General features: G+C 42.8%; 1 protein-coding gene across 1 annotated transcript in view; it reads right to left on the bottom strand.

The window, feature by feature from the left end:
- Nucleotides 1-4,541: 4,541 nt before the first annotated feature.
- Nucleotides 4,542-15,102, bottom strand: part of LOC138510293 (annexin A1-like) — a 271,226-nt gene continuing 260,665 nt past the window's right edge. Inside the window, exon 13 of the mRNA XM_069625824.1 lies at nt 4,542-4,843. Within this exon, the coding sequence (XP_069481925.1) occupies nt 4,784-4,843 (60 nt within the window). The 3' untranslated portion in view covers nt 4,542-4,783. The remainder of the gene's footprint in view (nt 4,844-15,102) is intronic.

The raw sequence follows: 15,102 nt of genomic DNA, 5'->3' as shown, positions 1-15,102 counted from the left end.
TAGGTGTTAACTGGGAGCACAGTTCCTGGCCCAAATCTAGTTTTATCAAAGAGCTGCAGGATTCCATGCCCTCCATTGACAGGGTAGTTAAAAGTTCCACACTCCATGCACCATGCGTGGTGTGTGGTAAATGACCCAGTGTTTGAGGACGGTCCACGTTCTCCATCGAATGTAGTAGAGCTTCATCAGTCACGTCCCTCCACCCCTCAGACATGGTAGCAGCATCTTTATTTTCGCCAAGCACAGGGGAGAAGTTTGTTGTTGGAACAAGGGCCCCCGCCCAAGGCGTTTGAAGTGCGATTTGAGGGTTACTAAATCCGCTATGGATTTGGATCTTTTCTTTGAGACTGCGATAGGTCAGTTTTCTTTAGAGATGCCCTTGGGGTTATCCATCAAGGTGTTTGTTGTAGTGGCAGGATTAAACCAGGCCCTTTTATAGGAAGTGGGAGAGTGGAGGGATCCCCCAGGGATGCCGATACAATGCTCGCCCTCACGGCCTCACCCTCACATTCCTCCAAAGCCCCTCCTAGGAGATCTATGGGGATTGCAGATCCGGTGGCCAGGTCGCTTTGTGAGGTTGAGCAGTGGGATAGGTGCTCACACAATCCAACCAACCTCTTGGGGGCCGAGGATTGAAAGGCTACAAATGACTTACTATTAAAATCTGTTTTCCAGCTTGGCTCTGGGAAGTATTTTCTCCCTTTCACTAGGCATAATCCTAGATTTGGATAACCATGATTTGGTAGTGCATGGCAGATGTGCTTAGTGCATGCCAAAGTAGTGTCTATGTTGTCCCGGCTGCTGATCTATTCCACGGAGACACATGGTCAATATGTATATTCGATATATACTATGTAATTAACCTGAACATTTTTTAGATAAACAACCTGACACTCACACCATGGCATTACCACCCAAGGAATATGTATTTATTGATTATGATCCAGCTCAGACTCTTTCTTGTTGCCTCTCTGAAGCCTGATATAGCCCTGAAATATCCCGATTATCACCATCATGTTATAGTATTAATGTTGATTGAGCATATGACCAGCTATTCAATATAGTAAGTTAATTATTGTTCTCCATTTATATGGAGGAGATCATCGTGCCACTAATACAGGAGTGCTGGGACTGCCCTAGGATGGAGGTAGATAATGACCATGCACTGCTGCATGCAGATGACGCACTGTTGCCACCAACTACACGCTGGGGGCTTAAACAAACTGTGAATATGTTTGTGCAAAACTGTGAGCACAATATTAACAAAACAAAGACGCTGGTTTCCCTGCACCAGTTCTCAAAATACTGCAGGCTAGCGATGGGTGTGGAAGGGGAAATCTTTGAGCATGTACTGTTTTTGGATTACCTGGGAACCAGATTCCGTGAAAATGGACTCTGGACTGCATATGTAGATAAAGCTTGCTCCACCCTGGGGAAATATGCTGGTGCCCATAGAATGTTCCATGCAAGGCATGGAAGGGGGGCTATTGACCCAGCATTAGGACTGTACCGCAAACAAGCAATTCCTGCATGTCTTTATGGGGCTGATCTCTGGAGCCATGCTACCCCAAAAACGCTGTCTGGTATAGAAAACAAAGATCTGAAGCAGATGCTCTAAATAGCCAGAGGCACCCCAAAAAGACTGTTGAACTTGGAAACAGATGTGTATCCACTTGAAGACCAGGTGGCATTTCAGACAGTACTTTATTGGATACGGTTATGGAGTACAGAAGGCCTAGAGAAATATTGTGATGCTATTATCTAGGGGGTCTAGAAGGAGCCAATTGTACCCCTTGGCTTGCACATGTGAAAAAGGTGTAATATAATCTTGATGAAGGAGCAATATGGTTGGACACAAATTCCATTGTGACTGGTGATGAAACTAGGGTAAAGGATATAGCAATTGCCCTATCCAAAAGAAAGTTGGTGCAAGCGGCTGGTAGGTTAAAAATTAGCCAAAAATAGCCAAAACTACCTTGCATAAAAAACAAAATTAGGCCAGGAAGGAGGGTTGTGGGGGGGGTGGGAGACAATTGTAACTTTTCTTTTTTTTGTGTGAAGCATTGAAACTTGTGAAAACACAATATATTACAAAGTGAGGGGATACGATCAGTGGCGGATGCCGTAAAGATTTGTAAAAGCACTGCTAATCCTAACTGTGATGAATATTACAAGCTATATTCACCTGTCGTGGGTATATAGACGCAAGATGTGTACTGGTATCTGATTTGAAATTTGATCCACCAAGTCCACTCTGCCCATATAGAGATGAGGCTGTGAATGTACTCTCCCCAGTTTGATAACCTGGGACGCTGGTTTTTGGAAACTTTTATTAAAATAGTGTTTTTAGGTTGAGTATATATGAATTAAGTATTAATAATATATCTACAGACTGATTCATGGAATTATTAGCACAGTGACTTTGCACTGCCAACAAACACCCTGATTCACAGAGCAGTGCAAAGTGTATTTTTGCAGTAAAAAGTAATTTTGCACTGCAAATATACTCGTTGCATCGTGAATTAGGTTCATTTAGCGTGGTGCAAAGAGTACATTTGCAGTGCAAAGGCTTTGCACTGCAAAAGTACTCTTTGCACCCCTCCGTGAATCAGGGTGTTTGTTGGCAGTGCAAAGTGACTTTGCACCGTGCTAAAAAAATCTATGAATCAGGTCCTTATTATTTATTTGAAACTGAAGCTGTGCACAGAATATGAGATATTGCATGCCCTTGTTCTATAGCAGGGGTCTTATCAATGTAATGCTCTTTTTAAACTACATGTCCAGTTGCTTTTTAACTTAAATTGTGAAGTTTATTTTTTCCTTTTGCGAGGTTCCTATGAATTTAATGTATTTTTTGAAACTGCATGTCCAGTTTCATTTTTAACTTTAATTGTGAAGGTTGCATTTTTTGTTTTTTGTTCCATCTGTGATTTTGTTTACTTTTATTGCTTTGCACCAAAATAAAGCTACTAGACTTGAAGTAAGTTAATGAAAGATGTATTCATTGAGATTGTTGTACATCTTTTATGCATTACTGAATCCTCGTTTACAGAGACCAACAGAACTAGTTTTAAAAGATTTGCTTCCAAAAGATTAGCTATTAGTATTTGAAAACAGAAACGATAAAATTGATGGTTTTTTAGCAATTATATGTGACACTTTAACCATTTATCTTAGCATGTTGTTAATTTTCCCATAAGTGAAGCATTCCTTTTTACATGACAATTTTCAGTGAATATTTCACTCTTATATCGAGTCCCAAAATCATGTTCTCTTTTACTGCCGAACTCAGTGATATATTGGAAATTATTGTACATTTTCGCCATTTTATATATTAGGAGATTTTGATTTTTAGATCATTGATTCGGATAATTATTAATACATTATCACAAAGGTAGCTGAAGGCCTTTTTACGACCAATTATCTGCTGCATACTGTTAACCAGACACTAGAGAGCATGTCTCTCACAGTTGCCTCAGGTTTCTTGCTTAATAAACCCTCTGCCAATTAGCTGATCTGCCAATTTTTGTTTGCCTTTTACCTTCACATTGACTCATAAACCTCTAACAGGTACAGAGACATTTTTGTTGTAGCTAGCAAGAAATTAGTTTAATCAATTTCACCTTCATTTGCTTAGTTCATAGGGGTAGCAGTGGGCAGGAGGTTTCAGACTTTCTGAATGTTGCTTTTACAGTGAACGAAGGTCTGTGAGAATGCACATGCTCTGGGTAAATCCAGCAAGGATAATGCCTTCATACATTGTTGGGCATGTGGGGATGTTCATGGAGTGAAGGCCTTCAGGCATTCTGTAGGAAAAAATAAATGTGCATCTGTTGAGCAGTTTGTTAGCAATATACAGATCAAGTTAATAAGGTAAGACAGTCAATCAATAGAAGGTGAATTTGAGCAAGAAAACTTTCCTCAAAGCTTATACTTGCAAAATCTCAAGGACTGCATGAAGAAGACAATGTAAAATGTTCTGGGTTGCCGTGATGTTGGTCCAATGCCTTCATGCCACGAATCATTGGTGTTTATGTCTACATTTACAAATTCAATCCACCTTTTTCATGTTCATGCGATTCGTTTTTGGTTACACGAGGTATCATTTTGTGATACGCATGAGATAAAACATAAAATAGTCTTGTCTTATGTTAAGGAAATGCTATCAGAGTAACATCCAGATGGTCAATATGGCAACATGATTTCATCCCTACAACAGCATAGATGGAAAACATGTATTACAACATCTGGAAGGAGAAGGTCAGTTGGTATGGTGCATTCCATATACAATGCTTGCTAACAAAACGTCTCCACTTCCGAATCTCAGCTGGATAATGACTAAGATGGCAGATCATACACAATCACAAGAAATGTTCCCAAGGAAATGTACAGTAATTTCATGAGCATTCTTAAAGAAAATGATTCTAATCTTTAGTTTTAAGAAAAATGTAAAAAATGGTAACACGTGTCATAAAATGGTAACTTTTAGGATTCAAAATAGTACCTTTAATGCTGTAGCAACAAAACCGAGTAGCCAGGAATGTAAGAAATGTATTTTATTTTTTAATAACAGAACGATGTACATGCTTTACATTTCGGGTAAAATGTTAGCCCTTACTAGTATTGTGTAACACAAAAACATAAAAGACTTTTTGTGAATTTCACAGACCTGGATGAAAAGCTAATACACTGATTTGTTTGATCTATTTGATTTGCTTTGCGAGTTGTGCCTGGGTAAAGCATACTCTTTGTAGCTACATCTTGTCAACCAGAGTGTAGCTGTCTATTCGTCACCTCCACAAAGAGCCACAAGAATAGTTTCATAGTCTCCTTTCGTTTCATCCTGAAAACGACAAGAGCAAACAGAAATCAAATGGAATAGTTACACAATCATGTAAAATATAATTTTATGTTAAAGGCAAAGAAAAGACCAAGCTTGTAAAAGTCTCAATGTCAACTTCTAAAAGATAAAAGAACAAGGGCTAATATCTTAGAACATGAAAGGTAAATTCTCACTGTATCCCTATGTTTGCTCTTAAATTGCAGCACAGCTAAAATGTATCCTGTTACCAATCAGACCTGATATTAGCACTGAAAAAGTAGATATTTTTTCTACAGATATTTGGATTAATAGCATGTGTACTTAGAAGCACAATAAGCATACTCCTAGTATATCATGCCAGTAAGTATCATCTTGAAGCTATGTCTACATCATATCGACTGGTGTGTCGGTATGTTATAATCCGACCCATATAAACTGTAGCATTTTATTTCCTCCTTTAAACTGAAAAAAATCCTCCAAGGTTATAAAAATTCTTTTGTTGCGTTTTCGCATCTCTCCAGCTGGGAAGTAGCTCTTTGTATAAGTCACTCTTCGGGTAAGATAGTTTGTTGTAGTGCGTGGCTTCCATATAAAGCCATGAGCAATAAAAAAAACATTGTCTACCTGTCTGCTATGACAATATGCTACAAGAATATATAAATACTATATCACTGGTGTAATTCATCCTTGTCACCAAAGTCCCTAGGAAAGCAAAGAGAGGAGTAAACGGTCAGAACAAAATGTGGCGCTATGTTAGGCAGCAAGCCTCACACTCCGAGGTCAACTGCTTATCTTTACAAGGGTCTCTGACAATGATGTATCTACACATCTGTCAAAGAAACAGGACTAAGAATCCTGGGCAGAAGCCACAAGAGGGGGGTTGGGAAGGAAAGGTGGAAGGATTGTCAGTATTTCATTCCTTGTTGGGAGAGAGCGGGAGGAAAGCCACATTAGGGAGGGACAAAAAGGTGGCAATACATACGTTCTTTTAAGCCATTTCTTTAAGGATCCCTCTTGCCTGTTCTTTTATCCTCCCACCACTTGTACATAGAGAAAGGAATGTGATTGTGAAATGGCCACTAGAAGGGTGTGGTACACAACACAAAACAAACACCCAAATGTTATAGATGAGCAACAGTGATATCACTTGGCTTCCAAGTGATATCATGGGCAACTTGAGCTTTGCTTTCCCGGTCATTGGTGGAATATAGTCCTCTTCCTCCCAGTTAATCATCTTCAATTTGTCATCAAACTCTACCCTTCAGAGTAGTAGTATTTAGTTAACGATCCCATCCCTCTGTTACTGTACTTATCCCCCTGAGTAATTTAATTCTGCCCATCCAACATCTTACATGGGAGAAGGGGATGGATTTGAGAAAAAAATTGATTAAGTGGTGGAGCTGTGGGTACCAAAAGTGCGCACATGTCAGAAGGGTAACTTCCCGGTAAAGCACGTTAAGCATGCCCCATTCAGACAGCTCCCGAGAAGCAGGCAGTTGCTTGTTGTTACTAAGACGTGTAGCCACTTCCAAACTATCATCATGCAAAGTCCTACCACCGCCATAACATCGACATAATGAAGGGCTCAACACTGAGGTGAAGCCACTCCTCTGCTTTGCCTAGGTACCGTCACTTATGAGAATATGGCCTCGGGTATGCCATCTGTTTATCACTCTATTCAGCACAGTGACCAGCTTCTTGACCTTTCAATGAGAACTTGGATGGCGTTAATGAAGGAGATGATTGTGAATCTATTGAGATGGCAAAGGGTGAAATGTCTTCATCCTTGTGTACAGAGGATGGCAACCTTTTCCTGGACACTGTGGGACTTTTCCTCGGCCTCGTCTGTTTCACCCTGCTGGTATCTTATAAACCACATTCTCAGGCAAGGCAGTGGAAAGTCTCTGGAGTCGTAGGAAAGGATGGCAGGGGTGAAAAAGGTGGGCATAAAAAGGTAATTGGCAACTTATAACTCATCAAAAGTTCAAGACGCTCCTTCCAACTTTGTTTCACATCCATCTAAACTATTCCTAATTGTTAAGAATTTCGGAAGGGTGAGCTTCATTTGTACATTCGTTTTCCAGTGAAGCCTACTTAGCTCTTGTAAAAAGACACCTGATAAGAGTTTACCCAGATTTCTACATTTGCACTATGGCAATTCCCTCAGAACACAGCCACATCAGACATTCTCATGTACATTTCCAAGCGTTTGTCATAATAAAAATGTTGAGCAAGTAAAGTAAATCCTTTCAGCCGATGCACGCAAAGGAGCAATATTCTCCTTAAGACATTTGTACATCGGTAGCTCTTTTGCACGTTCACAAAATACAGTTAGTCCAATTTTACCAAAAGTCCAATATTTGGAAACATATTTTTGATGATCTGCAAACAGAACAAATTATGGATTTGCCAGATGGATATTAAGGTGTTACACTGTTTCTCTACTACATCCATGGAATATCGGTTGGCTGCATCTAGCAGATTCTGCCATTTTGAGCAGGAGGGTCTGCTCTCTTTTCATTTTTCGGCATCTTAAATAGATGTGTATTATAGTCAAAATTACGCATTGTGCCATCCTTCGCTACCCGAGTTACATATTTCAAACCTACCAGCAGCCAGGCGACTGTCCCTCAATGAATAGTCAGAAGCCAGAATTAAGTGTGTACCACTGAATGTCATTAACGTTCATGAACTTAGCAGGCCTGGATGCCATTTAGCAATCACTATGGGTTGCACATTGCTACCATTATAATTTATCTGATCATGCAATGCCCTACAGACCCTCATTTAAGTATGACCCCGCCACAAGCTACCACAGTTTAGAAATAGACACCATTATGTGCCACTCCCTACTACAGTCTGTGGCATAGTGAGCAGGGGTGGCCAGGGATTACAACCCCTATTCTGGCATTTGATCTCTTTTTTTAATTCTCTTTTTATTGTATTTTTGAAAAGAACCACCAAAAATAACACTGTGATAGCATTAGCACTACAGTATTATCCAGCATCTACGAAAGGAAAGTTATAACAGGCACAAGACTTCTCAAACAGAGTCCACAGGATTACCCGCCACATCGCACCCACCCTCTCCCCTCTGCCCCCAAACAACAATCCCCAAGTGCTGTTTAGTAGCATTCCATTCATGACCCATTTGGCGAGGATTCAACAGACCTAGAGAGCAGGTAACTCTAATTTGTCTTTGGGCCTGGCAGTCGGTGGGAGAATACCTCTGTACTCTGTTTCATTGTCATGACAGTAGGCTATATCCCTCACCCAATTACCGAGCTGAGGCGGCAAACCCCTGCCCCAAGACATCGCTAAGACTCTTCAGTCTGGAATAGCAGCCAAAATCCAAGACATCAGCCACAACAGGTACCAGGTTTACCGAAGGGTTTTTGATGTAAAGAATCATGTCATCTGCGTAAAGTGAAACAATGAACTTGTGCATATACAATTGCACATCTCTATGGATGTGGCAATCCCCCATAGTTCCGCCACAGTCTCTGTAGTCAGCCTGAACAGCAAAAGGGAGAGGGGACATCCCTGTCTCGTGTCTCTACCCATTAGGAATGGACTACAGAAGCAGCCATTAACAACCAACCTAGCAGAAGGTTGGATGTATAGCAACAACACCATAGATGTAAATAGAGTGCCCACGCACATCCTCCTGAGCATGGCAAGCTTGAAGGGCCATTCAAAAATATCAAAGGCCTTTTCTGCATCAAGTAGGGCTGCCACCACAGGGAGATCTGGATTCACTGCACCAATAAAACCAAAAACTTTACGAAGCCCATATGAAGTAGATCTGACTGGTGTGAACCCAGACTGGTCTGCTTTTTTGCACCTGGACATTAGCAGTGGCAACCTATTAACTCGGATCTTGCCAAGAATTCCATTGTCATTGTTTATGGGGGGGGGGGGAAATCGAGCAGCAAGTTAAAGACTCCAGAGGGGGCGTCTTTTGCTGGCTTACATTGCAAGGTCACCACTGTCTCCCTCAGAGATTTTGCGAGTGATCCTCTTTCCAGCACCTGTTGGAAGATGTGAAGTAAATATGGAGACAACCTCTATGCATAAGACTTATAGAAGTCTGTCGATAACCCATCTGGACCCGAAGACCCCCTCACCCTCCCGACAATGCCTGGGTTGCGAACGCAACTTCCTGAATTGTAATAGGGCATTGAGTATCTCCCTTTCCATTGAGCAGAACCAATATATAGCTCCATCTGTTCTAAATGACCATCTATTTGCGGTGCGGAGGCCTCCAAGATGGAGGTATATAGCTGTGAATAGTATTCAGTAAGTGCGTTGGCAATACATGTTCTAACACCCTTCTAGCATCCTTCACAGCATGTATGTCGGCCCTGCAAGCTTCAGCCCACGCTACCCAGGCCAACATCTTCCCTGACCACTGCCCCTCACTGTATTGCTGAACTGCAGCTTGTCTGCCTAGATATTTATATTCCTTTTGTGCCGTTTCTATAAATAGAGCCAATGTGACTTGTATTTTGTCCAATGTATCAGGGTCTTGGGTGCTATCCCCATGCTGGTCCAAGTCCCTAAATATTCCTGCATGCTCACCCATTTATTATAGTTTCAACACTGCCATATTCTTTAGCCATGCAGACCCCCCTGATGACGCATTTAAAGGCCTCCTGTAGTAATAGAACAGAGGATAACGACCACTCATTTTCAGTGAAAAAATGTACAATTTCCTCCTGAATCTCTGCTCTAAATACCCCGTCAGTCATTGCCTCATGCTTGAACTTCCAATTCGTTGTGACCCCAAAACTCCCATGAACCTCTGTGCCTTCCTACAGGTGAATGATCAGAAAGTGTGCACACCAAGATTTCAGTTTGCCACCCAACTGGCTCCTAAGTCCGACATAAGAAAAAATCTATGCGCAGGAATTGATGTACTGATGAATGAAATTTGTATTTCCGCCCCTCCAGGTGTCTAATCCTCCAAATGTACCTCAATCCATGTAACCTACCCAGTTGCAGTATTTTGTCTGTCACTTTCGTGAGTGGTTTGGGGATAGCTGCCAAACTGTCCAGCATTGCATTGAAATCACCACCCTATATGTTATATGATCACACTGAATAGCAATTAAGCAGTGTAAAGTTGCAGTTGTGAATTACTCCTGCAACAACCAGTGTCCTACTTTTGGGATCCCTAACTGCCTCCATGAGACAATAGCACAGCAAATTATGAACCAGAATACACATCTCCTGTGCAGAGTAGGAGGAATAGTAGCAGTGACACCCCCATTGTTTTGCAAATCGTGCTTCTGCATCAGGGACTAGATGCATTTTGTGCAGAAAGGCGGCATCAGTGTGATGCTTAGCTAAGTATAGCAATATTTTCCATGCCTTTGAGTAGCAATTAAACCCACGTATGTTCCATGTGAGGTGGTGCAATTTTGTTTATATATATTTTTATATAGCGCTGGAGCACGCAGTCATCAGAGCACTACAAAACATTACTTACAACATAAAAACATAAATAACACACCGAAGTGGACACAAATAGTAGAGTACAGTGATAATTATCATTAGTATATACATTCCAGGCATCAAATTGATTACTCAAAGCTATTTCACAATGAGTTTCAAGTTTGATGTGCCTTTGGGCAGGTACCTGCATTTGCTAAGAAAAGAAAGGAGATAACTGGCTCCACATCCCACCAATACACAGGACCTGTTTTCTCGAGTGCACCACTCATCAATTTCAAGCCGTTGTAGGATTTTCACATCTGAACATCTGACCACACCCGGCCCAGTTCTTTGCCGAAGCAAAGCCAGGACCTTGTTCCTTAATGCCTCTCTTTGTTCTTCCCCCGTGGTTTCTCTATATTGGTTATTATGAAGTTGCTATCATCCATAACAAAATCTCGTAGGGACTTGTCCTTCAGTACCGGCATAGATTATTTTTTTAACTACATTTTTTTAGAAACCGATGAAGAGGAACAGCCTTTTCATGGGTTGATCCTCAACACAGGACCTGATCTTCGAATTATTCCCATCCACAAAAAAGAAAGATTAGAATCTCCCAGTATTGCACATATTTCCACCCTGGTACCAACCGGGTCCACTCTTGCAAGAGAGCCTGGCTTGGTGTTAGGCAAGATTGTATGCAGTACCCTGTGGGGGACTGCACAAGCCTTGCCCTCTTGGCAATAGTTAACCTAACCTTTGGTATAAGCATGTACTGCACAAGTCGGTAGAGTGACTGAGCAGCCAGGCTTATCTCAAGAGCGGTCAATTTGAGTTATAGGGTTATAACACAGAGTTTCACAGTGACAAGTATCCAAATAAAACGTATACTCAAGGTTTCTTGGTTAAACAAGTATTTATTTATTAACAATCAGTTTGAATAAGCCTTCTTTAGAAGGGAACAAATATGTAACACTTAAAATATACTTCAACAATACACACTCTCAGTTTCAGTAAATCAGTAGATACCCATTTGGGATGGAATGCAGACACTTCCTACACCCTGAGGTGACTTAAAGAACTAGGGCACTGGACTTTAATATATTACTGGTACATTTAGAGCAATACTGAGGTTGGTGTCAAAAGGAAAAGGTTAGAGGGGGAAAACATTGGTTAATGCATTTCTGGAACCGGTAAGTACTTTTGAACCCGCCAATGCAATGCAGATGAACCCTTTCCCAGCTACACAAGTAAAGAATGTGTGACTTTTTTGAGGGACAGATGAAAACACAAAGTCAGAGGTTAGAAAAGTCTATCAGGGAGCCAGGACAGCCAATGTCAATTGAGCAAATTCTATGGGAGCTGAAGTTCTTCTTGAATGTAAGTAAAAAGTCTTGCACAATGTTATGGAGAGTTTTTTTTGTAAAAGAAATCACTGTTGGGCCACAAGCTGGGAGGCTTGTGATGGGCAAAGCTGCAAGCAACTCTGCAAAAGGTAACAAAGGCAAGTCTCAACTGAGAGTTAGCAAGTTACACAGCAAGAGGTAAGTGCCCCTTAGTTTACAGTACCTTAGGTCTGAAGAAATTGGTTCCAGCTAGCTTCTGTTCCTGTTGTAGTATGGCAGATCCTGTTGTTCTTTGGCCTCAGTCGTTGGGACAAGAGGGAGGACATCTCGGGACTCCTGCACTACGATTCGAAGGTTGGTGGCAGCAATGGGCAAACTTAAGATCAGCGCCACTTTGCGGTTTCAGCTTCTTGCGAATAGCACCACTGTGGTTCTCGGACACTTGGTAGACTTTCCTTGCTTCTGGGGTCCAGCACTATGTTGAGGTGGCTCGGGCTTTATTAGTCCTACTTCAAGGGAGTCCAGAGGACCTTTCTGGAGCTCAGGTCCGAATTAAAAGCGATGCACTCAATTCTGGTGTTCCTCTCCCTGGCAATCGGTTCTTGCAGCAGCAATGGAAGTACAGCCAGCTTCGAGAGGATTTCCAGATGAGTTTGTATTGGGGTCAATTGGTCCCATCAACCCAAGGGAAGAAGTCGTCCTTTGAAGGGCTTCTCTAGTGTTGGCGAATTCAGAGCTTCAGAAATGCAGCAGGGCTTCACCGGGCAAATCAACGGTCCAGGAGTTACAGCAAGCATCTTTTCCAAGTTCTTCTCTGGATTCTTTCATCCAGTGGTCGACTCTGCCTTCCATGCAAAAGACCTTGGGCCTCATTCCGAGTACGGCGCTAACCAATGGCGCTATTAACGCCTTGGTTGACGCCGTACCCGGACCGGCAGCGCCTTGGTGGATGGTGGAATTACCGCCCCATTCCAAGGTTGGCGGGGCGGTAATTCCCCATTCACCAAGGCTCTTCCCCATTCCCAAATGAGCCCCCATAGGGCTCAATGGGAATGGGGAAGATGCAAATAACGGTGACCGTTCATTACGGTCACCGTTATTGGCTTGGAGGCCCCTTTGCTCCCTCGACTTTAACACCTGCTCAAAGCAGGCGTTAAGGGCGAGGGCGCAGAGGGAACTCGGAGTATGGCGGTAAGGGATTACCGCCACCGGTCTCGTTACCGGTGGCCGCTATCCCTTACCGCCATACTCGGAATGAGGCCCCTTGCCTTTTATGCAGGTTTCTCCCATTCATTCGCAGCCTAGCTGTCAATCACACAGCAGGGTGGCTGTCCTGCAAGGAAAGCCAGCCAGCCAATCACCTTTGGGTGCATTCCTGTAACCAAGGAGAATAAGCACAGGGAGTTTCGGAAACCTCCCTTGCTTCCTGCCCTGCCAGACACGCTGGAGCCAGAGGTGGGGTTCACCATCGAAGCCTGCAAAAGAGAAAATGAACAAAGGGACCAAACGTGGTTTACCATGCAGAGTAAATTCAAGAAGGACCTTTCTAACAAGAAATGGCAAGAAAAGAAGACCGGGGCCATTTTCATAAAATGAGCACCCATGGGTGCTTTACTGCAGCTGCAATTGCAGCCCGCGTTAGAAACCCTCAATGGTAACAAAAAATAAACCACTGCCACCAGCCATTCATTGTAGAATGGGTAACATAAAAAATGTTAGATAAGAAACTAGACAAAGGGGATACTAAGTAACCGCTCCAGCACCCTACTGTACAATAGTGTATGCTGGGTCTAGAAAGTCAATTTCCCTTCACTGCTCTTGGAAACAGTAGTTTATCCAAGAGAAGGTATTTAAACCTGTCGGAAATCTAAAAAACTTCCCTGTGCCACTGCACTGAAGGTGCTGTGTGTCACAATGTAAAAATGATGCCCATGGAGTTTGCCAGACTCCAAAATCAAAGGAAACGCAGAGTTCTAATCACAGAAAAATACATGAGAGAGTGGGAAAAAGGTCTCACTCTCTTCAAGATAAAAATTAAGTCTTTAAGTCCAGCAAAGGTAGAAGGGAATTAGCACATTTCTGAGAATTCTCCCTAACACTTGGGATTCCACATATGCACCTGGGATGAGGGATTTGAAACTCCTGGTATGGCGCCTGTTTCCACTGTGGTAGCAACCATCCCCTCCCTTGCATAAACCCAGTACTAGGCACCAAAGCATCAGATGACAACTATTCAGTTTGTGAGGCCTGATCCATTTTCCTCTATAAGGAGGCTACCTGGCCCCAATGTTCAATTGAGCAGAGTGGTGATTCATTATAGAAAGGGTTAGATCCGTTTGGCATATTTTATCTGTTCTGATTATGTGGTAATTCCCAACACAGTTGTCAAGGGAGTCCATCCTGATACAGAGGTCTACAAAGTATGGTTACAAGTTCAGTTATCTGATTGTATTGGCCTTTACCAACACCCATTGGCCAGGAATAACCTACCTTCATCATGCAAGTTAGAGGGATCTGTCACAGCAGGGAGGGATTGGGGAGCAGGGATAGTCTCAGCCCCCTCTGTATGGGACTGCAGGGGACTGCAGTAGACAAAAAGGGCACAAGGATATCCCCTGCATTTAAGGTGGAGTGTTCAACTTTAGCCATTTTGATCCGTGTAATTTCATCCACTGGTTTGTCGATCCATCCTCTACCATCAATATTTGATCTTCCTCTTTGTCCAGATGCTTGCCATGTTTATCCCACCACACTTTCATGTGGTTAACTTTGCAGGTGAGGGAGTTCAGTTTAGTGTCCAAGGTGTGAATCTCAGCCTGCAAATGTATAAGCATAGCTTTAATGTCCCTGAGGCTCCCTATCTCCCCACCCGAGCGGTCTGCCTGAGAATCCCCAGGGTTAGTGTCGGTTGTCCTTCGTTTTTTTCACACGGGTGCTAATTTCAAAGAAGAGCTTGGACTGTTGCTTGTCAGAATTTCCCATTGTCAACCGTGGTGCTGCAGTGCCCACAACTGCCCCTGGTGCACTGGTCCTCAGCACAAGCAATAACCCCAAAACTCAGCCAACGGGGATCAGTGCCGATGTCAGACAGAAAAGTTGGCATACCTGATTTGAGAGAACCACCAGGCATTACAGGCAGTTATAGCACCTCTCAGCAAGCTCTGTTAAATGATCCTTTGGGAGGCTGAGTAAATAGAGTCAGGGCAGGTCCACACATCCCAGACAGTGTTTCTAGATGGCTAACAGCTACTGCATGCAGCACAGAGGCACTCCCCCACCCAATCTTTAGGTTTCGGCTCTCAAAGTAATTCCAAAGATCCCCATGCCCTAAGGATTTCCAGTGCCAGGGCAAGGTGCATGAAGGCCAAAACACCACTCTAAGCTGCCAGCCAAGGCTCCATAACAAGCTGGACCACCAAAGCTGTAAAAAGAGGGCCTTGCAGGGCCATTCTGAACTGTCCGGATGCCCAGGCTGCCTTCCGAGTCCACCTCCCCATC

Source organism: Ambystoma mexicanum, chromosome 6p, assembly GCF_040938575.1.
Source record: "Ambystoma mexicanum isolate Mex_15411 chromosome 6p, UKY_AmexF1_1, whole genome shotgun sequence".
In the NCBI taxonomy this organism is placed as follows: Eukaryota; Metazoa; Chordata; class Amphibia; order Caudata; family Ambystomatidae; genus Ambystoma; species Ambystoma mexicanum.
Note: the sequence above shows the minus strand (reverse complement) of the source record. Positions and strands in the feature narration are given on the sequence as shown.